The 25,529-nt window shown below is 32.2% G+C and overlaps 3 protein-coding genes across 6 annotated transcripts; 2 read left to right on the top strand and 1 right to left on the bottom strand.

Annotated features, from left to right (window-relative positions):
- Window positions 1-5,921: 5,921 nt before the first annotated feature.
- On the bottom strand, window positions 5,922-11,362 carry LOC108222617 (protein STRUBBELIG-RECEPTOR FAMILY 6). 4 transcript variants are annotated; one of them, XM_064093082.1, is made up of 8 exons: window positions 11,083-11,360; window positions 10,591-10,720; window positions 10,273-10,410; window positions 10,134-10,199; window positions 9,994-10,056; window positions 9,604-9,902; window positions 6,924-6,981; window positions 5,922-6,814 (listed from the first exon to the last, which is right to left on the bottom strand). In XM_064093082.1, the coding sequence occupies exons 3-6, from the start codon at window positions 10,350-10,352 to the stop codon at window positions 9,824-9,826; spliced, it is 288 nt and encodes a 95-aa protein (XP_063949152.1). In that variant the 5' UTR covers window positions 10,353-10,410; window positions 10,591-10,720; window positions 11,083-11,360; the 3' UTR covers window positions 5,922-6,814; window positions 6,924-6,981; window positions 9,604-9,823. The 4 variants fall into 4 exon arrangements, with proteins under 4 accessions (XP_063949152.1, XP_063949151.1, XP_063949150.1 ...); XM_064093081.1 differs by having other exon boundaries at window positions 5,922-6,837; window positions 10,591-11,362; XM_064093080.1 differs by having other exon boundaries at window positions 10,591-11,362.
- Window positions 11,363-19,065: 7,703 nt separating this feature from the next.
- On the top strand, window positions 19,066-19,460 carry LOC108221486 (probable glutathione S-transferase). The gene is made up of 2 exons (XM_064093946.1): window positions 19,066-19,229; window positions 19,298-19,460. The coding sequence occupies exons 1-2, from the start codon at window positions 19,066-19,068 to the stop codon at window positions 19,458-19,460; spliced, it is 327 nt and encodes a 108-aa protein (XP_063950016.1).
- Window positions 19,461-20,465: 1,005 nt separating this feature from the next.
- Window positions 20,466-25,349, top strand: LOC108222073 (endoplasmic reticulum oxidoreductin-1). Its single transcript, XM_017395961.2, has 9 exons — window positions 20,466-20,774; window positions 21,391-21,522; window positions 22,054-22,312; window positions 22,634-22,744; window positions 23,023-23,141; window positions 23,897-24,001; window positions 24,097-24,299; window positions 24,643-24,766; window positions 24,871-25,349. The coding sequence occupies exons 1-9, from the start codon at window positions 20,586-20,588 to the stop codon at window positions 25,072-25,074; spliced, it is 1,446 nt and encodes a 481-aa protein (XP_017251450.1). The 5' UTR covers window positions 20,466-20,585; the 3' UTR covers window positions 25,075-25,349.
- Window positions 25,350-25,529: the final 180 nt, after the last annotated feature.

Below are 25,529 nucleotides of genomic sequence, written 5' to 3'. Positions count from 1 at the left end.
CATCACATCACAAAAGGGTTTCCTCGATTCCAATAATCAAATTTGTTAAAGAGCCCATTATGTTGGTTTAAAATAATGACTTACAATTTACATTAATTTATTATGATAAATGTGTAATTTAAATTGTCTGTATGTGTATTATAGATGACTTATTAAAAATATAATAATAAAAATAAATTTGATAGGTTATTTATTTAAGTGATGAAATTAATTTTTATTGAAAAATTAGCAAAAAATATAATTTGTTCAAAAAAGTAAATTCTACCAACTTATGTCTTTAAATCAGTTTCTGACTTATACTTTAATTCAGCTTACTTTATTATCCAAACACACATTTTTTATTCTAAAGTCAAAAATAACTTAAAGTTTGGGGTGATAAGACCCGACAAACAGGCTCATAATCTAATTTGTTGATATATACTTTCTTATAGTTTATTGTTAGGAATAAAATACAATATTCAACTTCTATTACAAAACGCGCGCACAAATATATATGACACGAAAAATCCACATCCTAACTTAGATTATTAATAAAAATGTTATCAATAATATAATCAATCAAACTATGATACTCAAGCCTAATAATACTCAAGCACCCGTTCTCAAGTACCTAAGTTTACAATTTGAGCATACATAACAAATATAATATGATTATGTATATATAGCCATCTCAGACTTTGTTAAACCATAATCTAATCCTAAAATACCTAAATTAAATCATAATACAATTTATACTCGGTTAGTACTGAATAATATGTCACATATTTTGTGACCAAGACATACTTTTGATAATAATTATATAAATATACAATTATTATCCATACATGTTTCTAATCATGCAAGTCCATGTTACCATTATAATGGGCTGATACCTAACACTCCTCTCCTTCAGTCTAATACAATTTCATAACTGAATCAACAATCACCACCAAGACATGGGCGTCCATCCGCCAATGCTTCCTTTTAATAAAAAATCTCCTCTTCTCATTCTTCCGAAATTTGAGTGTCATTAAATTCTGCTTAGTGACCTCCAAACCACCATTCTTCATCATAACGACATATCCATTTACAAAATCATGCGCATCAACAACGAGTGTCCTTTAATTTGATGAGTTCCCTAATCGTCACTTTCACAATCTCCCGGTCCCCAAAAGAACATCATTAATATTATCCAAATAATTCACCTGGTTGATCAAATCATTAAAACAAGTACAATGATCCCTTCCATTTTCTTTCATCTCGAGTCCATCATGATTGACCACGCTGCAAATCAACCGTCATATATATATCACATGTAACTTTGTCTCCTCCTACTGATCAGTAGTTTCTGCTAACAAAACCTTCATCGTACTCTATATCCTCAATTGAATACCGAATTTTCCTCCTACTTCATCAATCACAATCCTGATCTTGACTCTTGATACCATTTGTTATGAATAAAATACGAGATTCAACTTCTAATGCAAAGCGCACACAAATATATATAACACGAAAAATCCACGTTTGAACTTGTATTATTAGTCAAAACCGTTATCAATAATACAATCAATTAAACTATACTCAAGGATAACAATACTCAAGCGCGCTCTCAAGCGATATCTAAGTCCACATTTTGAACAAAAATGTAACAAACACAATATAAGTATGTATATTTAGTCATCTCAAACTTAACTAGATCAAAATTTAATTATGATAACTTCAATTACGATACTTATCATACTTTATGACCAATACATGCATTTTATCATAATTATTCAAACGTACAATTACTATTCATACATGTTTGAATCATTCAAACCCATGCTAATGGACCGATACCTTACATTTAGCATATATCACCTCAAATCCTCTCATATATTATTTACAAATAAATATTAGCTTTGAAATTATGAAAAATAATTATAAAATATATTATTGGAATAAGATTTCCGTTATCTAAAATGATTCTTATGTTATTATATTTGGATAATGCTCTCGTGTACCAAGAACCAAAGTCTTTCCTGTGGGTGGTTCAAATAGAAAATACTATAAGCTAGTTAGTTTAATTTTAAAATGGAAAAGAAAGTAGTGAGTCCTAGATTAGAAGGAGAATATTGGGGAATAAACCGAGATTAGAGGGAGTAGATAAGAGAGTAATGGTGGTTAAGTTAGGTAGTAGTTTGAAGGGTGAGATTGTGTTATTGGAAGATTACATGACCATAATCAAAGTAAGAGGTGTTTAAAGATTGGACGGTGCGGTGGGGAAGATTAAATAATGAAATCGGGTTCACTAATCAAATGCCTAAAACCCGCGTTTATTCCTCTAAGAGTGGACACTCAACATACATGGATTAAGAGTCACGTCATAATACAATTTCCCCAACGCGCCTATTTGTCTCTTCCGAGCTCATTTTTGCTATTGCTAGTGCTCATGTTTCATATGTGTGCAACACCCTTTTCTCCTCATACCCTACACCAATTATAGTGGAGGAGCTACGTATACCCGCTCAAATTTATCTAGGTCGAGCTCCAAATCTTGACTTTTATGTAAGATTAGTATTTGGTTCAATTGAAATTTCCCCATTGGTTAACAATGTACAAGTTTACCCGGTATCAAGCAAATAAATTCATATAGTGATTATACACACACACTTTAAAGTGCTTCTAGTTTTGTATCGATTATTCATCAAGTTCAGTGACAGTTTAACTCCATTTATATTTCAGAAGTAAGGACTTATTTCTAAATAAAAATATACGATATTTTTAGCTTTTTAACATTTATATTTATAAAAATCATAAAAATATGTATTTTTTTTGGTGTAAAATATATACCCTTAAATTCGAAGAGTAAATTTGTCTAAACAGACACTAAATTATGTCTAGAAACTCAAATTGGATTTTCAAAATTCATTTCAAATAATATAATGTTGATGATGTGTCAGTTTAAAATTTTTTAATTAGTGTAATTATTTTGTATATGTTGTGTTTCATATTCAATAGAATTATGACTAATTACATTAACCAAGTACGGTATTTATGATTTTATTATGAGGTTGAAGTTAGATACTTCAGTAATTTTCTTAAATTATCTAAATATCCACAATTTGAGATAAATTTAATAACTCAATGGAATATCAGTAGGTTAAGCCGCTAAGGCTTATCGGCCCTAGTTGACACTGACGAATGCTTGCTCGATATAATGGATTCTGCCTTTTTACTCATGAGTCATTTTGAGATGATCGTTAAACTTTAGCAATATAATTGTGGCAGATATTTTGAGAAAATATTCCGGATATATATAGACATGCGCTTTCAGTCATGTATAAGTCAATGGCGGCAGATTCATAAGAATCTAAAGAATGCAATTGATTTCACGAATCATGAAAATATTAATGATTATTACTCATGGGCAATTTAATGATTCTTATTGCGACAGGTTACCATGAAGGGTTTTTTTTTGTGCACGAGGTGGAGTATTTTCACTAGTTATGATTTTTGTGCATATGCAGGGGTCACGATTATTAATGAGTTTTAACCAATAGACATCCTCCACCAACTAAAAAGTGATTGTTAATGTACATCCATGAGCACACACTAGAAAATAAATAAGAAACTTATACACTGCAGCTTCATTTGAATTTGACAAAAGTACTAGTAGTATCTCATGCATCTTATTCTTTATTAACTAATTTCAGATTTTGCGTCCGACATCTAAACTCTCTATCTATGTGAAAGGAGAGGATAAATATCGTCTTGAATTTGTTTTGTACCTGTAATCAGGATTGGTGGAGATATTTCTATATTCTGTTGTCACTTTTCTTAACACAAAAAGTAGTTTATTTGCGTCCAATGGGAGAAGAACAAGCATGCCCCTACTTTTTAATATACCAATTTATTTCAATTGTTTAATCACATTTTTTATTTCCCTAATGTCATGGATGACTCTAATCGGGGCGAAAAGCAGTTTATATCTCCTATAGTTAAGAAATCAAAATCAGGGGTCAACATATTTGCCATGTATTTAAATATTAGCGATTTTAAAGACAAACTTGTAGATAAACTAACTATTGCCATGTGACAAGGATGCATTAAGCTGATCGCTAAATTAGTTTATTTATCGCTCTTGTAGTCTTGTTGCATATATGCATGCATCTAATAACAAGAGGGCGTTTAAATCTATGATCTGAATGAGAATGAAGTTAATTATGATAAGGATAATACAGATTTTGAATAGATGATCAACATAATCTCTCTATGAATGAGATTTTCAATATCCTAAATAAACAAATTATGATTTTAAATATCAACATTTTATATGTCAACAATAAATAAAGATGCCGATCATGTAAATACCAACATCTCCTCAATAGCTATTTGCAGTAACTTTTTGTATCCGTTAACTATATTTAACCGGGACTTAAAACTGTTTCAAAATTTTATGCTAAAAATGTATGTTTGTGTAGTAAGTCAGAAGTTGATTTAAAATCAGAAATAAACCAAAAATTATTTAAACCAAGAAGTTAGTTTGAGCTACTTTTTTCATCGAATTAACTTTTTTAAAACTTTTTTTGTAAATATTACTCATAAGACATAAGTTATCTATAAATTACTTTTATTTTTATAATAATATTTTTAATGAATCATTGATCATTAATATAGTCAAAATTAATTACTCAAATAACTTTGTTTTCCTTTTTTAAGAACTCAAATAAATATTTTAAATTTCTAACTTATCGTATAAATCTTGTTAGATCATAAATTATAAACTCAGTTAAACAGACCTCAAAGTCCTGACAAACCGACTCACATGACACAAGGATAGATGGACTTATAGAAGGATAGATGGAAATATGGGTGTCGTTTGTCTTATCCCATGAGGAATATTGCACATAGACTTGGTTTCTGTAGTGTTCAGCCTGATTGAAAATTTTAGAGTTCCAAATACTGGTCACTGAATTATGCAGCAATCGCGTGGTCATGAATTATTTAATAAAACTCTACTTCTTAAAAAATTACTAGCCTATAACCCGTGCGAAGCACGGGCGACCATATAATTTTATTGTGAGTATTTATAAGCTTAATATTATTTTATTTGTGTTTATTTATTAATTAAATAAAATGATATTAAATTATATTAGTCAATTTCATATCTGAATGTTTATTTATAAGCTTAATATAATTTTTTAATGTTTTTTATTAATTAAATAAAATGTTATTAAATTATATTAGTGGATTGGTTATATTCACTTTTGAAAGTTTGTCTTGTAAAATATTAGTATTAACAATCAATTTGTTTTTCCATATGTGAATGTTTTCTTAATATTAATATATGATAATGTGGTTTTTGATTAATATTACCTCATATTATTCATATTCATTGCATAGCACAGGATACTATTGTATTTGAAAAAAATTAGTTATATTAAAATATTGAGCTGAAATTGTTCGTTATTGGAAAAAAATCTATTCATTTAAAAATTTTAGTTATTAAAATGTTTTTATCATCCATATGTGAAATTTTTCTTAATATTACTATATATGATAATATTAAAAAATGCTACGACAATAAGGATGATGTCTCCAGAATTTTTGTCAATAACTGTATTCTTGTTTGTCTAATGTGTGGAGAAGGTGAACTAACAGATTTATATATCAGATGGGTCGAACTTCTGCAATGTTCTCGTTAATTTTATTATTATTGAATAAGCAACTCGACTACAGAAAATTCACCAATTTAAGGGAAGGTTTAGTATGCATCACTGGCTGTCAAAAAAATGTAGCTTTTGAAGAAGAGCTGGTAGGAGTTAAATCTTGTAGCTGTTTAAAGACGCCAAGCTTTCTATAATTCTATCAAGGCATTAACAATCATTCCGGCAGCAGAGCAGTCAAATATGTTCATAACAGGTGTCAGTAACTGGGAGGCGATATCACTGAGTGGTAAAACGATGTATGGTGTATAAGACTAAACCAAATGTTGGAGGAAACATATTTTCAAAAAAAAAAATGTTGGAGGAAACATTGAAGAAATGGCATTATGTTCCAGAGCAGTAAATCAACCTTATCAAATAACCTAAAATTTTCATTTATCATTTGCACACCATGTCGATTGTAGTGAAACAGTACCTTGTCTGACTTAGCATATTTGCTACATGTATTACCTAGTTTCTTTCTCTCTTTAACAGTATGTTCCAACTTAATCTTGTATCTTGTCTGATATTAACCTTTAGAAAATAAAAGACTTGGTGAAAATTTTCTGAATTGACAGAGAGGTTGTCTTATATCACTTGTCCTCCCCGTACTCTTAGAAATCTAATGCAGTGGCAGATCAATGCGGTGTATCATCTTTAGAATGACTAATAAGATCATCGTAGCAAATAGTTTGCTTATGTGTCACATATATATATCATGTCACATATATATATCATTGAAATAAAACAAACAAGGTGTATCAACTGATTAACAAAGATTAAATGGCACCCTTCTTGAACTCAAATATGTCTGGATCTAGTTATCTAGTTTGGTGGGAGAGATAGAATGAATATCAAAGGTTGGAGCTAAGTTATGAAGAAAATTGGTGAAAAACGACATTGGAAAGGGTATAAATTATGGGATGGAAATGGTATATTACTCATTGCAAACAACAGCCAAATATCCAAATGCCAAAAAACACTATAAACTAAAATTTAATGGATATACAAAAAGTGTATGCCATTGCTTATATCTTGGCCAAACTGCAAGACTCTTGAATCAATGAGTTACAGAAATTTTCATTTCCGTTCCAAAGCATTTGTGATCTTTGATATACAATATGCCGCACTCAATGGGTAGCCAGAAACTGAGCAACCAAAGTAGATATAACTAATAAGGGGAAAAAACAAGACAGATGAGTTTATCAAAATCCAATCACAGAGGATGCAATAATATACAAGTTCAAAACAACTTACTTGATATAAAATCGTCTACAAACTCCTTTTCAATTTTCTCATGGGCCATTGCACCAACCTGTTTACATAGGATTAGAGATGATAGTCATACAGTTTATCCCCCATAAGAAAATCGACAACCTGTTGACCTCTGAAAGCCAATTTATACTCTTTGTAATCCATAAATTTATTTAAATTCTACTTCATCATATTTTACACTAAATATAAACAAAATTACACAATTTATTAATATTACAATCCTATCTTGAAATATAGTATATCATATATAAACAAATGTTAGAGTTATGTCACAAATTAGAGGCTAGAACTTGGAATACAAAAGCAATTATGAACACAAATATGAAATGGGTTATGTGGAAATTAGCTACACTTTTCTTCTTCTTTGCAATGGTTCCTGGTGCAAAATGTTGATTAACTAAACATTTACTGCAATTAATGGTGAGTATCAAAGGTCATTAACTAAAAAAATGGTTTCATTTTTTTGACCACCTCATTTCCTTTCCTTCCAACCAAATGGGCTGTAGACTTTATGATGGAGCTGATAAGTCATATAATGGTGAGTATCAAAGGTCATTCAAAAATTCCATTATTTCTGCTCAGTATATAATTTGAGCCGGTTGGTATTTGGGCCTATTTACGGGCTTCTTTATTTTAAAACTTATTCAATTAAGTCAAACCTACTTTAATTACAATATCTTCATATATTATGATTTAAACACATTTGTTGGGCCTATATATTTACATATATTAACGGGCCTAATAGAATTATATTAATCCAAGGACATCCTTAAGACTAACATAAAAAAGTGAAACATAGAATTTTAACCCAAATACATCTCTTGAACAAAATTAAATGTATAACAAAATTAAATATAAATAAAAGTTAACAAATATTAAAATTTCTTTGTGCATCGCACTGCATATAAGCTAGTAAACTGTTAAAGCCAAAATATTAAAAAATTTGGCCGGTCCATACTTGGGAAGGTTGACGGGCCTTTTCATTTTAAAAACAACCCTATTTTATTCTTATTAAAACACATTTAAATATTAAAAATATTTAACCTAGGCATAATTTATATTCAAATCTATTGTAACACATCCAAGTATTAAAAATAATTTTACCAGACTTACTTAAATATATTAATTCAAACACATCAATAAGCCTAATTATCTGGATCTATTATAGAAGGCCGCCTCAAAATTAATTAAATATTAAAACTTTATTATACTACTAAACATGGGATATAAGCTAGTAAAGCTTAGGTATGAGCGTGGTTCGATTTGGTGCGGTTTGAACCAAAAAGGGCACCGTAACCATATCTATTCGGTTTCTAAAATCAAAAACCAAAATCAAACCAAATAATATTGGTGCGGTTCGGTTTTCTTAATTCGGCTTCGGTTTGAAATGGTTCGGTTTTGGTTTTAAAACCAAATAATAAAAGATGTTGGCAAATTAATATTTTTGTTGGAAAAAATCTTTTTTTACATCCCAAAAGAAAGACTTCCCTGACTATGACACTGTGTCCAATGCTAGCAAATTAATCTACCAGAAGTACATGCCTGTATAATCCATTTGCGGCTGTTATTCCTACTCAAGGATTTCTGGTAATCTTCTGCAGCCTGTAATAGAAGATACATAAGACCAAACTCAAATATTTTAGTTAAACAAGGTGGCAAGCAAAAAACAGATTACAGTAGTGAAGGAAAAGAAGCAAAGAACATTCTGAACAAAAAAAAAAAATCTAACCTTTAAAGTACAATCCAGAAGAGCAACAGCAATATGTTTACCATCCAGACTAACAAAGTGAACTTAACACAAATCCTGAAACAATTGGGAAAAACAAAGTGGAAGGACTAATACAATGTTTCAGGGTAAGTATTTTTTATAAGAAATCAAACCTTTTTAGTTCTTTGGTCTAATTTTAAAAGTAAACTACTCTCACACAGGATTCTCATTCATGTAGTGTCACGTAAGTCCAGAAATATCAGATAGATTCATATGCATAAAGATTAGAAAAATCACACTTTTGGGCAACTACAAGTGTAATTTGAGCTAAGATGGTATCGACAAAATCAACTTACTACTGGCTAATGTATGATTACGTACATTCTACATAAGAAGACAAGCAAGGCCAACCTATAAACTAAAAATAAAAAAGCATCAGAATAGTCCCCAGGCTGTTAAATAGAATTTTGAATATAAGCCAAGCCAGAACAGTCAAGCACAGTGGCAGACTTGAAATCCAGGACAGTCAAGCAGTTAATAGAAATCTTCAAGATCAAAGCATATCTGTTAAATAGAAAAGAAACTGAATCAAAGTCTAGCAGTTAGATATAAATCAAACTGAAATCACAGTGGCAGACTGGTATGCAAAATAGAATTCAGATTACAATACAATACATATTACAATAACAAAAGAACAGGACATATCCTGATATGCAAACTAAACAGAACAGTCCTCAGGCAGTCAACAGTGATAAACTAAACTAATGGTGATACCTAAATATGACTACCTATATAGCTGAAATATATAGAGTGGTCTTCTATTATTGATATCATATCTTAAGAGTGTAATTTCAGGTCTATGATTGTCGGAGGTGGGATTCTGAGAAAAAGGATAAGACTAGTTGAAAAAAGATGTTAAGCAAGTCTTTTCTATTGGATGGAGAAGATTGGTACCTTGGACTTCTTGTGAAGCGTAAGAAGTGAAAGGCTGACTATCAGCTTTCTCTACATCCGCAGATGATCTTTTGGACCTTTTCTTCACTACAAAGAATGCAACCACGGCTCCAACAACTAAAATGGATATCACAATTCCTGCCACACCACCACCGCCTATACCTGATTTCTTACTTCCATTATCATCTGATGAGTTTTTATTGTCATTATGTTTTCTATTTCAGTTGCTACTGCTGGATGGAGGAGTTCCAGGTAGAGGAGGTGGTGCAGGACCGGAACTCCATGAGTTGCCCTCTCTCCTGTTAAAATAATCATGTATATACTGCTCAAAAATAAAATCCCCTACTTAATTAAGACCATTGTAAGGCGATTGATGTGAGAATGTCTTACTGAATATTTATGTTTTTTAATCTTTCAGGAATCCAACCGCTGAAATAATTATTTCCAATATTCCTGAGATTGTAGATACAATCAACTTATTAGTACAACAATTGAAAACACTTTTTAAGTAATAGACTTGTATCACTCACAAATTATGCAGGGGAAGATTAGAAAGGACATCAATAGAGCCTGTAAACTGGTTGTTTTGCAAATACCTGCACAACAAATATCTTTGAACACAAAAAAATCTTATAAATTTAGATACTAAAACTATGACAATATACTTACATATTGGCCATACTTGAAAGAGCGGTAAAACTTTCAGGAAGATCACTTGTCATGGAATTAAAAGAGATTACATATGTCATTGTGTCAAGCAAAGCAAAGCAAAAATTTAACTCCTGGCAAGTGAGAAATTGAAATGTCCTTGCAATGTAGATCAACACAAAGCAAATTTCATGAGAGAAAGGTGGCCAGTATGCTGCACTTTCGGTTCCCAGGATGAATGAATAAACAAAACTCAAATTTACAAAAAAGTAACTCCATCAAAAAAAATCACAACGAAAGAACATTAACGTGTATGAAACTGGACAGGATCAATCTTACAAAGTAGAGAGAGCTGAAAGCGATCCAAATATGTCATTTAGCTGGCCCTGTAGTTGAATGCGACTAAGATTTCTCCACAGGGAAATAGAAAGCTCAATTTTCAGGAACAACCACCTGAAGCTCTGTGTAACTAAACAACATGAAACACACAAAATTAGCACGATCATCTCTATCTTGTATATATTTCTAATAAAGCCAACATTAAACATAGTAAAAGCATAGAAAGTTTCTTCAACTATGAAAATCATAGTGATGATAGTAAATTAGTATGAGGTGAAAAAAAGAAATTCAGGACATGAAAACAGGGGCCTATCAATCACCAAAAAAAAGCAAATTAACAAATTGTACTAACGAATTCGAGCAAATAGATTCATAGAGTATAAAAGGGGAGAGAGGGAGGGAGAGAGAGATTGTACTAACGAATTCGAGCAAATTGATAAATAGAGTTTAAAGGGGAGAGAGTCAGAGAGGGAGAGAGAGAGACAGAGAGACCCGTGAATTCGACGCTTGTCTATATCAATTGAGAGACAAAGCTTCTGATGGTTTAAAGGGGAGAGAGCCAGAGAAGGAGGGAGGGAGAGAGGGAGAGAGAGAGACAGAGAGACCCGTAAACCACTGCTTCTCCTCCTCCTGTTGTTCCTGTTAGATTCGTCTGTAACTCCTGCGTCGATCTTTGCTGGGGGGAGAGAATCCTAATAGGTGTTGGGAGGGAGAGTCCCGGTAGGAAACGGTTTCTAAACATTAGTATAGCGGAGAGACGAAAAATGTGAGACGAAACCAAAAAACGGGAACAAAAAGTGGGACTACAAATTATATCCATGTTGGCTTATTATAGTATAGTATAGATAGTACTTAATAATCTCATCGCCTATTTTTGAAAATCAAATCTGACATTATACTCTAACAAAGTAATCTTTACAAAGGGTGGGAACATATCTATTAAAACAAACTTTCCTGCTGAAAACAAGTTTCGATTAAGGGGACTTTGCAGCAAAACCCAACTCGGGCGGAGGAATAACGATGAGGAGAGTTTTGTAGTTGCAGAATTCTTGACACCAAGTGATAAATAATAAAAATGAGATACAAACTTTTTATGCAGAACAATCTAACATCGTAACGACTCGAGACTTGTAAGATGAAACATACAAAATTCATAACAAATCAAACAAAAACGCAACTCATATACAGAGCCGGGCCTGAGGGTGTGCGGGTTGTTCAACGGAACAGGGCCCTCAAATATTAGGGGCACAATTTTTATGTAGGTGTATATATGTATAGTTAAAATGAAAAAAACAGCAAAAAAAGTAAATTTTATTTTTAAGATTAAAAAATTGTAAATGAAAAAAAATTGAAAAGTTTTATACATTTCAATAATTTTTAAATGTTATCTTGAATAAGTTATATAAATTCTAAAAAATATTAATTATATCATAATCATGTTAATAAAAATAAATACTTGTATTGAAAAATAATTGCATTGAAAATTGTCACAGTTAGATAAAATTCTAATTTAACTACTAACTTCAATAACTTCATTAAAGTTAATTAATTTAACTACTTATACTTTTTTTTTCTTTCTTGATGACCATATGCAGTAATTATATCATTAAAATAATGATTCAATCTTTAGTAACTAATTTATTTTAAATTATATTCATTTTTAATTTATACATGCATATATATATATATATATATATATATATATATATCAAATATGAAACAAGTAATTTAAATATAAAATGTAGACTATAAAAATAATTTGTTGTAAAATATAGACTATAAAAATATTATTAGAGGGTTTGCTTCAAAAAATGCTAGAAAAACAATTTTCAGATAATTTTATATTATCTATGTATTTGTTTTATTTTTTTACAATTTTCAGTTAATTTTTATAATTTGAAAAAAAATATGTTATGCACTTTAATTGTAATATGATTTTTACAGTTTTGTGTCAATATTTATTATTGCATGTACTCATATATTTTTAGCCTATTAAGGCACATTTTTTACATTTTGCACAGGGCACTTCAAATCTCAGGCACGGCCCTGCTCATATAAAGTCCAGCCATTCATTCGCAAATCCTCTAGCATTTTGTATTTCCAACAATATATATCCATACATAATTCGATTAATACCAAGAGAAAAAATAGCGATAGTTATTAAACTCAAATTATTTTGATAAATATCAGATACAATTATGAAAGTATTCAAAGTAGTTTTGTAGAAAAAAAAAACAAACGGTTGATTTTTGATAAATGAGTAAATAAAGAGGTGTGAATAGTAATATGGGTAAAATGAATATATTTTTGGTTTTAGTGGCTTAAATGAGTCCTGATAAGATAAGATGGGTGTGTTAAGTGAGATATTTTGCCGCAACGAGTGACCACTTTGATATAAAACCCATTTTTAAAAAATAGTCGATTAATATGGCCAATATCGGAAGGTTGACTATAAATATACACAAGAATTTTGTACCATTGGATAAATATTATAAATATATTTTATTTTTAACATGTCACATATATTTTTAGCGCGGGTTTTGTAGGGTTAGAGATGCCATGAGAATATCTCTAAATAAAAAAATTCAACTCCAATAAAACATTCCTCTTGTTTATAACTGAAGTACGTCGTCCCGTTGGTTATATTTGATCAACCTTTAAAGATTTCCTCTGCCACTATGTACTCCCTCCATCCCAAATTAGATGAGTTTTTTGCTCATTTCATACATATTAAGGAGTATTAAATGGTTGCTCTTTTTTTTCCATCTTTACCCATATTTATTGTGTTGAGCTAGTGGTACATTGGAAATGATAAATAAGAGAGGGTGAGAATGAAAGATTGTTGCTAAATATGCATTGAAAAGTGAGAGGCTCAACTATTTTGGGATAAAATTTTTTCTCAAAAGGATCATCTAATTTAAGATGGAGGGAGTAATTACAATGTAATTACAGTATATTCTATTATAATACTTTAAAGGGAAATTATGAATGGTACCACTGTGTAATTGGCTTTTACAAGTGGTACCACTGCAAGTTTTTGACTTACAAGTGGTACCATCGTGTATTTGACAACCTGTTAAAAACATCATTCTGTGAAGTAAACGTTTAAGCTGCTGTTAACTTATAAAAAAAGACAGTTAAGTACAGGAAACTTGAAATTTCCCGGGCTTTTAACCTCTGCAACAATACAATCCAACAAAACATATATGTAGACAATATTCAATACCAGAATGTCCTGTAAACTGGAATGTGCAAAAACCAAGCAAGCAATAGTTTCAAATCCAGCAAAAGTAATTACCAGGACATCAAAAACATGTTAAAAAACAACATGAACAATTCAAGAAAACTAAATCTGTGATTGAGACTGTGAAGGAGTGCAGTGTGTGGTATTGGTCTGCGATGCCTGAGTTGCTGTGTCCTTTGGTTCCTTAGCCGCTTTAGCTGCATAACTTTGATCCCTCACCCTAGGATTTCGAATCACCAGAGGCTTTCCACTGGCCTGCATTTCTTTTTTTTGCTTCTCAGTTAGCCCCCCCTTGCAGGTTCTGGCATTGTGTCCATAACATTCACACTTCTTGCATTTGACAGTCTTGGACCTCTTCCCTTTCTGATCTTCCCCCTCTTCTCTCCTCCTGTTTCTACATGGCCTCCCAACACCTCTCTTCATAGTAGGTGGACTCAGAACAGGTAAGTTTTCATAGGTTTGCCACTGTTCTTTATCAGGAATAGGTAAAATGTTGTAGTTATAGATTTGTTTGTAAGTGCTGACATGAAACCAAGTATTAACCACCTTTTGTGGATCAATCTTTGCATGAATCATTGCCCTGATTGCATGCCTGCAAGGGATTCCAGAGATCTGCCATGCTCCACAAGAACATACCTTGTTATTAATTGACAATGGGAACTGAGATTTACCTTCATGAATCTCATATTACCCAGGACTGGACATAAAAGCTTTGCAGGTAATGATGTCCTTGCTTATAGATTTGAGCAACTTCCCAATCTTGGGACATAGATCATCATCCTTCCAAAGTCTTGCTCTTTCAGCTCTAGTTGCCATCCTAACCTCTCTTTTTAGCCTCGTCTTCATAGTCAATAACAACATCCATAATATTACACTTATCTACATCTACTTTAACTTCAATCACACTAGCCCTCCAAAAAAATCTCAACACTTTGTTATCACCCATTCTGCAGATACATGAAAAAACTACCAATAAACTAACAACTAATGATTTAAACACAAATAAATCACTACAAGAACAAATATGTATATATATGTGCATGCATCTTTTTTCAAACAATCGCTACGGATAGTCATTTATGCATTACAGGAGCAAGAAGAGAGCAAGAATCAATACCTGTGATCGAGATTGAGAATAGAGAAGAGAGAAGATGCAAGCAACAATATACTTGTACAAACGCTCCGCTCCGCTTAAACCCTCAATTAGAGACGAAGAAGAAGGGTTTTGCCCGTTATAAGACGGGCCTTTTGTTTTTATCCGCTGCTCAACACGTGTCTCCGTATTTTTACCGTATTTTTTATTTATTTTCAACTGCTAATACAGCATTAAATACACTTGTACAAACGTTTGATTAACGGTTGCTCGACGGAGTGGTTTCGTAGCTTGTAAATTTAAACACGATGGTACCACTTGTAAAAGCCAATTACAAAGTGGTACCATTCATAATTTCCCTACTTTAAATAATAAGAACTTATCATTTTCAAAATATAAATATAGTCGATCAATCTGGTGTCACCAAAATAAACTCTTATAAATTCATTAAAATTTATATAATATTTTATAAATCCACTTTAGCTAATCATTTATATGGACGATATAGTTAAATATGCTTTTATAGCCTGAGGAGCAGGGGCGGATCTAGACCCAAAATCTTAGGGGGGCACCAAGCAAATTTTCAGAAAAAACCTATATATTTTCAAATTTTGGGGGGGCATTTCTATAATTTTGTAAAATTTAGAATGGTGGAAAAATGTAAAAAAAAAAAATTTAGAGGGAGCACGTGTCCCCACGTGCCTCTTCCTAGATCCGCCCCTGTGAGGAGGAACGTTTGATCTGTGTGTATAAGAGATATTTACGAGATCCTACGAGTATTGCAGATGGAGATGCAGCAGCTAGCATTAATAAAACACTTGGTTTTTGTCGGTATATGGATTTTGCATCTTCTCACAGGGTTGGTTCAATTTTATATGTATTAAATAATTAAATTCTGTGTTCATAAGTTACAGATATTTTAGGCTTATATTCTCCGATACTAATATATTCTCTAATAATAATCTTAGCATGTTACACACATGCACATGCATGCCACATGTGAAATAGTTTATTATTGTGTGATAAGTTGATTATGTACACATGTCATATTCATTATCGATTTTACATGTTACTTGGGCAATCATCTTCAGCATTTCAGGGTTTCAGACGGGTAATGATTAAGATTTGTTTATTTTCGACCCTGGCTCACCCCGAGAGTTTCGTAGAACAGATACTCATTTGTAAGGCTATAAGCCAAATTTGTCAAAAAAACATACTAGTCAATGCTTAATACCTGATTATTCGGCTGATCAACAATCTGAATCAGGGTAGTTATAACTGCTAGATCCTCTTCCCAGCTGAGAACCCCCACACCGCTATTTTCCATCTGTCAAAAGTTATAAATGGACAAATCATACTCCCCAAAGTTTTTTGGCTTTTTAGATGGTTAAATTGGCCGAAATTATATCATATTTTATATATTAGTATTTTAGAATTTCAAACATTTTAAAGTGAACTACATATATATTCTAATAATATAAATATTATAATTTGTGATTATAACGTATATTTAATTTATGATCAAAATTGGATTGTTCGATCAAAACACTACAACAGAAATTGCATTTTGCAAAATAAATTTTCGACGGCAATTAACAAATTCTGTCAGCAATCACGTTTAGCAATAGAATTAGCGACGGAAATTTTCGTTGCAAAATTCACTTGGTAACGTATTACAACGATTTTTTTTACGAAACTGCAACGGTTTAACAACAAAATTCTACTTATTTTTTGCACCTTCCATGCACCAAAATAACGAAGCAATATTCCGTCGGCATTTTCTATGACGAAGCTGCAACAGTTGTTCAGAATTCTAATTGTTTTTTGCACCTTTAATTTACCAAAATAGTGACGGAATATCCGTTGCAAATGTAGTGCATGGGGAATACCAAATAATGATTATGAAATTTGTATAATCTATAAGGTGATGTGTTACATTATATTTTGATTATATTTTTAAAATATTATTTTTTATTAATTGAAGTCGGGGTCTCTAATAGTCGATAAATATAACAAATATGGTGAGTTTGGTTACATTTTTACACAAGAATGCATGGTCGGAGTCTCTATAATATTTGTATATGGCATCATTTATCCTTTATATCGGAGATTTTTATAGATGCATTTTAATATATTTTTGTCCTTCTTACTTTAAATCATCTAAATATTATACATAATATATGATCAAAAAATCCCAAGTATGTTGTATCCAAGATTTCGTGGCTCAAATTGATGACATAATAATTATTATAATTTATTTATTAATATTAAACTCGTAAATGGAACCAACAAAAATTGAAAGAAAACAGTAGAAAGATTTTAGACTATTTATTTCACTTACATTTCTTTTGCATGGGTCGTTGTCTACTTATAAACCAATAATTTAAGTGAAAAATGAATGAATATTATATGAAAAAGTAATAGATCGACTATGATGGAATGAGTTCTTTTAAGAGGCTGCTGATCACAATTGAAACAAACAGAAAAACACATAACCACTTAGAGATGCTGGCAATCAGTCAACTAATCCAGTAATTGTTAATGAAGAGCAGAGACCACAGCGACATGTTGAAATAGTAATTAACAAGTTAATCAACTTGCAATTAACAATGCTCCCATATCTATGTTACTAATATTATAGTAACAATATATGCTTCTAGTACTTGCATTTAGTTGGATTATCAAACGTAGCCAACCCAACCGACTTTACCTGAAAAAACTACTAACTGCCGGAGCCGGAACAATACTTTAATACCTTTTCACCTCCCACTATAGTATCTACTTAATGATACACTTGCTTTAATTAACATATACTGTTATTGAACTATAAAATCTTAAAAATTTTAACCGACCAATTTATGAGACTTTTTGTTTTAAATTATACTCTATTGAATAAATAAATTTATTTTAGGAAATCTATGTATTTATAATTTATACATCTTTTAAACTTGTATACTTTTAAATATTTTGTCTTAATATATCTGATAAAAAAATATTATTTTAAATATATATATTCTAACAAATACATCTTGGTAAAGATGAAATATGATAGTAATATCCTAGATATTAAATATAAACTGCAATCAAATTGCTCGACTCATAAGTGGCATAGTTATAGACGTGTTGTAAAAAGCGGTAATCAGACTTAATCGGTGAAGTCACGGAACAAGGAGTAATCGGAGATTAATTGAATTAGTCGGTGATTAATCGGATTGATCAGTGATTAATCGGATTGATCGGTGATTAATCGAAGATTTAATCAGTTCGGCGAGTTACGGAACATGGATTAATCGGCGATTAATCGTGATTAATCACCGACTTTTAAAACAGATGTTATAGCTGTTATCTCTCTGTAATATATGCTTCAAAAAAGGGCACATTACGTGCGGGATATGAATAAATTTATAAATTGATTATCGGGATATTATGTTTAAAAGAGATTAGATGTTGCAATATCCAAATAAAAATTTGCACCAAAATTAAGATCAGAATTTTTTTTTGTCGCTAAAGATTCATGCACGGCAAACAAAAAGCTAAGACCAGTTATAGGAATTTTTTTGCCACTAAAGATTCATGCACTGCCAAATAAAAAATTAAGACAAAATACATAAACTTTTTTGCCGCTAAGAATTTTATCCCACCGTTAAATATTAATATCCGACTGAAATTTGTTAAAAGGTTGTAAAACATTAAATATTTTTATGTTGAAGGATGCAGTCTGCCGACATATAAAAGTATGAAATCGAATTGAAAACATGACAAGAGTTGATGGGTGCAAAGTGCTTATTACAAAATTAAAATTTTCTTCGTAACGTTGATCATTAATTTTTGACAAAAGTTAGTCAAACGAGTACAATGTGAAATTCCCAAGTTATGAGATGTACTTAGTGTGATTCAAAGTTCAACGCCAAACCGCAAAAACAATCAAAATTAACAGGTGCAAAGTGCTAATTACCTCTTTATTATCATATATTTAATAATTAATAGATTAAAATTACTCACATTTTAAACTCTCAACTTATCATAAACGTTAAGTCATAAGTCAGGAGTTCTGTAAACCGGCCTCTTTGTTACTACATCTTCTTTAGCTTCTTTTTTTTTTTTTTTTTAATATTTGAACAAACAAACATGCAGTAAAATGAAACGGCAGGTCTATGATGCTGGGAAGAGAATTTGGACAACAACGGGGAAAGAACAAGAGAGAGCTAAGAAGGATTTGATCAACAACCTCAAGATGTTGGAGAATGAGCTTGGTGACCAGACTTACTTTGGTAGTGAAACCTTTGGGGTTTCTGGATGCATGTTGCTCTTTTTACTTACTATTGTAACTATTGTTGGTTTTACACCTATGAGAATTTTGGTAACTTCAGTATTAAAGCTGAGTGCCCCAAGTTGATTGCATGGGCAAAGAGGTGCTTCCAAAGGGAAAGTGTTTCCAAGTCATTGGCTGATTTCAAGAGAGTTTATGACATTGTTTGTGATATACTAAAACAGAGGTATGGAATACTATGGATGGTGAAGTGGAAGATTTAAGTGTTTTTCAGTTTAGTCCAGGCTGTGTCTTTTGTTTTTTTTTGGTTGTAAACTTGTAATAATAACATTAATAAGATCTAACTAGGGAGATACCTAATTGTGTCTTGTGAATCCTGCAATAACTCTATTCTAAAAGTCGGTGATATTCCGTAATTCGTCGAACTGATTAAATCTCCGATTAATCACCGATCAATCCGATTAATCTCCGACCAATTCAATTAATCTCCGATTACTCCTTGTTCCGACTTCACCTCCTTGTTCCGACTTCACCGATTAAGTTCGATTCCCGCTTTTTACAACACTGTACAATAATAAGATATTGATTGTGAGCTATAAATCCTGGAAGTCATATAAAATGTGTGTGATGTTATATGCGTCGTTCCTGTTTAAACTTTTAAGTAGTACTCATACATGAGTCGGGAGAAATAGTCCCGAATATTATTTATTAATGTCAAATAATTTATCATTTTATTTTTAAAAAAGAATACCAAGGTCTACCTTCTTGGCACTAAAAACAATATATGAAATAGATTAGTGTAGCGTCAAAAAGGAAAAGGAATAAACACAAGATAATCTAGTATTTTGAATTGTAAAATGATAAATTAAAATCATCTTCTCTGATGTTGGTGTTTTGGACCATTTTCCTTATGGTAGTCTGACCAACACTCCATTCTTATTTATAAATTTTTTAAAACAAATAACACAAATAAATTGATAATAGAGAAAAGAAAGTTTTAGGCTTTTAGCCCAACAGACCATGTAGTGGGTTCTCCCGTCAAACCCATAAACAACCAACACCGTTTACTTAATTACTTATCCCAGGAGCCCAACAAATTAACAATCCCTGTAAGAATATGTTCATCAGTTCATGTTTATAAATTCCACCCACGAACTTGTACTAGAAAAAACAGTTGCCTCTCTGTTTACTATTATTTCCTTGTTCTAGAATGACGACCACGACTTTTCTTCAGTTCAAACTATCCGTGTTCCTCAACGCTATTCATCATGCACGTATTTCTTATTATATATTATACACACATATCTTTCATCTTTCCATCTTGGAGTTTAGCAAGTGTATGTATATATTTCTCTGTTTGATGTTGTGCATGTTGAGTTGACATTGAAATGGTGGAAGCTAATGGAGATGAAAATATGAATAGCCATAGGAAGAACAAAAAGCCTTGGGGATGGAGATTAAATACAGGGATCGGAACAATGGTGATTGCTGTTTTATTAGCTGTGGCTCTTGCTTCTAAGCATTCCCCGAACTTCTCTCTGTTCCTCGATCATCACAAGATTTGTAGGTGTTCAAAGGTACCACTTTGTTTGATCTGTCATCTTTCTCTTCCTCTGTTTTTAGGAATATTGTATGTTTGTCGTGTGTGCTTATTTTTAAAGTTCTTGCTCCCCAACAATTGATTGTTGATTGTTGGGTATCTTTTAACAGACTTAATGTTTTCGGCTGTTGGACGAATATTTAGCGGTTAGGATTATAAATTTTTTAATATGTCCGGTTTTTTTTAATCACGGACTAAGTAGAGGTGAACGTGTTAAAAAATGATGTTATAATCTTAACCGCTGGATATTCATCCAACAAAACCACTTTTTACTTAACAAGGTCAATTGTTGAATATACACTACATAATTTAATTATGACATCCTTCTGACACTATAAAGTTTCGCTAGAGTTAGTTACTTATCATAATACGCCAAATGTTTAAATTTTAATATTTAATTGTTTGTTTGATTGTCCACTCCTCGTATGAGTTGAGTTGGGTGACCTCCTAACATCTTAAGGTTTTAGAGTGCGATTATTAATGAGTTTTAGTTGCAATTTAACACACCCTGTTACTTCATGCTTAATTCCTATTTACGTACCAAGAATTAAAAAGAAGTGTTCTCATTTGGTATTTCTGTGTGCTTTCTGCAGGATTCTGGTGAATTATCAGGAATAATTGAGGATTCTTGTTGTGATTACGAGACAGTAAATCGTATTAATGTAGCAGTGTTGAATCCTATATTGCAGCAGCTAGTGAAAACTTCATTCTTCAGATACTTTAAGGTCTTCCATCAGCTGTACCTTTAACTAGTTCAATGTTTGGGAGCAATATATATATATATTTAAAGTTCTTAATTTTACAAATGTCTTTAATTTCGTAAGATACTTCTATTAAGAACTGCAGGTTCTTAATGCCTATTATAAACTTGTGGGGTCTTTAATTTGCTTGTGCTAATTCTCTAGGGAAGTTAGTTTGACCGCAGAGATTAGTTGAATCATTCACCTGAGTGTCAATAAATTATAAAGTGTGTGCAATTTTTTCGCCATGAATATTTTCAGACTTGAAAGGGTCTCTTATGTTGCAATGCAACCCCACTTCTGGTCCACTTCAAAACTTTTTGAAAATATAACTGTATTGATATAACATCTAGTGCTTACATATACCGAGTATGTCATTTGAGGGCAGTGAAAGCCTTTACTTCATGTGCGGTTTCTTAAATTGATAAGTACCTCGTATGAGTAACATATTGCAGTATATTGTGGAACAATTGCAGTGTGATTATCTCTAACTTGGTTCCAACTTCCAATCCTCAGGTCAAGCTTTGGTGCGACTGCCCCTTCTGGCTTGATGATGGTATGTGCATGTTGCGAGATTGCAGTGTATGTGAATGCCCTGATAATGAATTTCCAGAATCATTTAAGAAGCCACCACACGGAAGTATTTCATCTAATCCACTAATATGTCAAAGGGGAGATCCCCAGGATACTGTTGACCGAACACTGGCCACCAAGACCTTCAGAGGCTGGATCGCAGTTGACAACCCATGGACAAATGATGATGAGACTGACAATGGTAAATTCTTTTCTTTCAACAATGTGCCTTGGATGCTGTTACCGTGTATGAAGTCCCATTAAATCTTTATGTTGGCTTCTGTCTCTTTAGCAGAATGAATGTGAAATATTAATTTGATTTATAGTTCATACATCTATAACAATAACTCAAAAGTGCCTGATTCGTTCTTGACAAACTTCAAGAGAGTCAAAAAAATCCAGCTTAGCCATATCCATTTACTTTTCATTGTATAATTCATGATTGTTCATACAAGCTATATTTGATTTCTGTCACAAATTCTACTTGGATTGCAAAATGAAGACTAATAATCTTTACCTACAGATGAGATGACATACGTCAATCTGCAACTAAATCCTGAACGTTACACCGGTTACACTGGGGCATCGGCTAGAAGAATATGGGATGCCATATATTTGGATAGTTCTCCAAAATGTGAGTTATTGCTCCTGTGCATAACCGATTGGCTGAATATTCACATAAGAAACATATTTGGAGAACTTTTCTTCATAAGATATTTAACTTGATTTTAGTACCTAAACTTACTCTTTATAACCCTCAACGCCACAGCTCTCTCACCTCCTCACTCAGAACAGAAAACTGGTGGCGAGGGAATAATTGTCAACCTATATATGGTTGTATCTTCTTATTTTAAGCTAGTTAAAATTGTTCGAACTATGATATATATAGTATAACTTAATTTATTCCTGTAGATTCATCTGGAGAAAGTTGCCAGGAAGAAAAAGTATTGTACAAGTTGATATCTGGTCTTCACTCCTCAATATCGATTCATATAGCAGCTGATTATCTCCTTGATGTAAAAACTAACCAGGTTCGTTTTTTCTTGTTCTAAATGCTAAACTCTTTACATTCCATATTTAGAACTTTAATTCTCCTTTGCAAGATCAGGTAGTGACTCTGGGGCGGACGCACGTAGAGTTAAGAGGGTGCCCAGGAACCCACTTGGGCCTGGGCTTAAAGAATAACTTGTAATAAATGTTGTTCTGGAACTCATAGAAATTTTAACAAGGAACCCATTTAATCACTTACCCAATTCGATATGAGTAAAAAAGTAAAGGACACGTTCCAACATAATTCAATCTGTCTCAAATTCTCAACTCATTGTCTCAGAGACCTTCTCGATCTCCTCTGCGGCTCTGCCCAACTACCTTACGTCTTGGTCATTGATGAATCAATTTATTCCACAACTAGATTAATTTAAAAAATATTTCTCATGTTAATGTATTTTGTACTATTTACAATCATTATTACGTTGTTTCTTTTTTTTTTAAGGATCATTATTACGTCGTTTTATTTTGACATTTATATTAGGAACCCACTATAATAAATTTCTGGGTCCGCCAGTAGTGAAATCAGTTGGTTACTGGTAGAGAAGACTGTGTAAATGTGAATTTTCTTCCTTGATTTCGAACTTTGATATAGTATGATATAAAAGAAGTTTAGCTTGCTTGCATTCTGATTTCTGAGGAATATTTTTGAAAATTTGGCCCAAGTCAGATCACAAATTGATATGATCCCTAGGCTCATGTATTCTAAACTGCGAATCTTCTTTTATGGATATTTCAGTGGGGTGAAAATCTTCAGCTGATGTATGATCGTGTACTAAGATACCCTGACCGTGTCAAAAATCTGTATTTCACTTATCTGTTCGTCCTCAGAGCTCTGACTAAAGTAAGGACCGCTGCCTTCGGTAATTTTTAACAAGATATGTCTATGTGATGAAGTTTTTGTTAAAACAACTTGTTTGTTCTTGATATGTTTTACAGGCGTCAGATTACTTGCAGCAGGCTGAGTATGACTCAGGAGATCATGCCGAGGATTTAGAAGCGCAGTCCTTGATGCAGCAGCTATTAGAGAACCCAGAACTGCAAGATGCATGCCCACTTCCATTTGACGAGGCTAAATTGTGGCAAGGCAAAAATGGGCCGGAACTGAAGCAGCAAATTCAAAAGCAATTTCGAAACATTAGGTCTCTAAGAACTTTTCCCTTCAAAACACTTATCAATATTATGTGAATTAATGATATTTTGCTACAAATAAAGTAGGTAACTTAAAAAATCTGATTTCTAGTGGTTAAGAATTTATCCTCTATCGTCCCAGGTCTTGCGTTCGACTCTGGCTCACCCAGAGAATTTCTTAGAACAAATATTCATTTGTAAGGCTATAAGCCATATTTGTCAAAAAAAAAACTAGCATCAGTAGATATTATATTTAGTCAAGTGTGTGAATATATAGTCCTCGAATCAAGTTCTCAGAGGAGCTCTTGTTGGTTAAAACTTACTGTACATATTTTGTTTACTTTTATGATGCAGTTCCCTAATGGACTGTGTAGGATGTGAGAAGTGTCGCCTTTGGGGAAAGCTGCAGGTTTTTGGCCTAGGAGCAGCATTGAACATCCTTTTCTCAGTTGATGATATGCACAACCAGGGCCAACCAGTAAGCTCCTGCACCTGTTCCTTTTACAAAGTTTTTTATTTTTCAAAAATTTTCAAGCTGAAACTCTGATTGATTCTCGGTTTCTTGTGTGATTATTATTGCAGCTGCAGTTACACAGAAATGAGGTGATTGCGCTAGTAAATCTTCTCAATAAACTATCCGAATCAATCAGGATTGTCAATGAGAAGGCATCCTCTGTTGAAAGACTAATGAATGGGATACCTATAGAACCCCCCAAGCAAAACATCAAGTTATGGCAAGAATTATGGAAAACAGTCATCAATTTTGGGTACAGGTCACAGATGTAGCTGAGAAACCTCCAGAGCTTTTTACAAATTTTTGCATAGAAAACCACAATGTATATTAGCATGTCAGAGGATAAATAAATTATCAGAAGAACAAGCCTGTTAGGAGGAGGATTTTTTTTTTTATCAGATAATATTAACTTCAACATTAGTAGGCATTTCTGTTTGTAAATTGCAAAAGGAGAATGTGATCTGCCAGAATTGTACATATAAACATTATTTATCATGATAGATGTTAATTTTTGTGAATGAAATACTTGCTTGAGATTGAACAAGAACTGCATCCTGGAATTTGGACCTTTAGCAAAGAAAAAATATGAAGGTAATCAACTTTCAAGCCTTTTATTTACATTGCCACCTTAAGAAAACATTATGTGCCAGTTGAAAAACCTCAGCATTTGTATCCAAATACCAAATTTACAAGACTTTGCAAGACTCTGTATCAGCATGTTCAGAGC

This window comes from Daucus carota, chromosome 5, assembly GCF_001625215.2.
Source record: "Daucus carota subsp. sativus chromosome 5, DH1 v3.0, whole genome shotgun sequence".
NCBI classification, from domain to species: domain Eukaryota; kingdom Viridiplantae; phylum Streptophyta; class Magnoliopsida; order Apiales; family Apiaceae; genus Daucus; species Daucus carota.
Note: the sequence above shows the minus strand (reverse complement) of the source record. Positions and strands in the feature narration are given on the sequence as shown.

Excerpts from the sequence above, each read along its gene's own strand:
- LOC108222073 (XM_017395961.2), top strand. The coding sequence starts at position 20,586 with ATGGTGGAAGCTAATGGAGATGAAAATATGAATAGCCATAGGAAGAAC. Across the intron at positions 22,313-22,633 it reads TGATGATGAGACTGACAATG|ATGAGATGACATACGTCAAT; the intron begins GTAAATTCTTTT and ends CTTTACCTACAG. Across the intron at positions 24,767-24,870 it reads TGCACAACCAGGGCCAACCA|CTGCAGTTACACAGAAATGA; the intron begins GTAAGCTCCTGC and ends TTATTATTGCAG.
- LOC108222617 (XM_064093081.1), bottom strand. The coding sequence starts at position 10,838 with ATGATTTTCATAGTTGAAGAAACTTTCTATGCTTTTACTATGTTTAAT. Across the intron at positions 10,200-10,272 it reads CTTTCAAGTATGGCCAATAT|GTATTTGCAAAACAACCAGT; the intron begins GTAAGTATATTG and ends TTTGTTGTGCAG. Across the intron at positions 10,057-10,133 it reads AATCTTCCCCTGCATAATTT|GAATATTGGAAATAATTATT; the intron begins GTGAGTGATACA and ends CTACAATCTCAG.
- LOC108221486 (XM_064093946.1), top strand. The coding sequence starts at position 19,066 with ATGAAACGGCAGGTCTATGATGCTGGGAAGAGAATTTGGACAACAACG. Across the intron at positions 19,230-19,297 it reads TTTGGGGTTTCTGGATGCAT|TATTAAAGCTGAGTGCCCCA; the intron begins GTTGCTCTTTTT and ends TGGTAACTTCAG.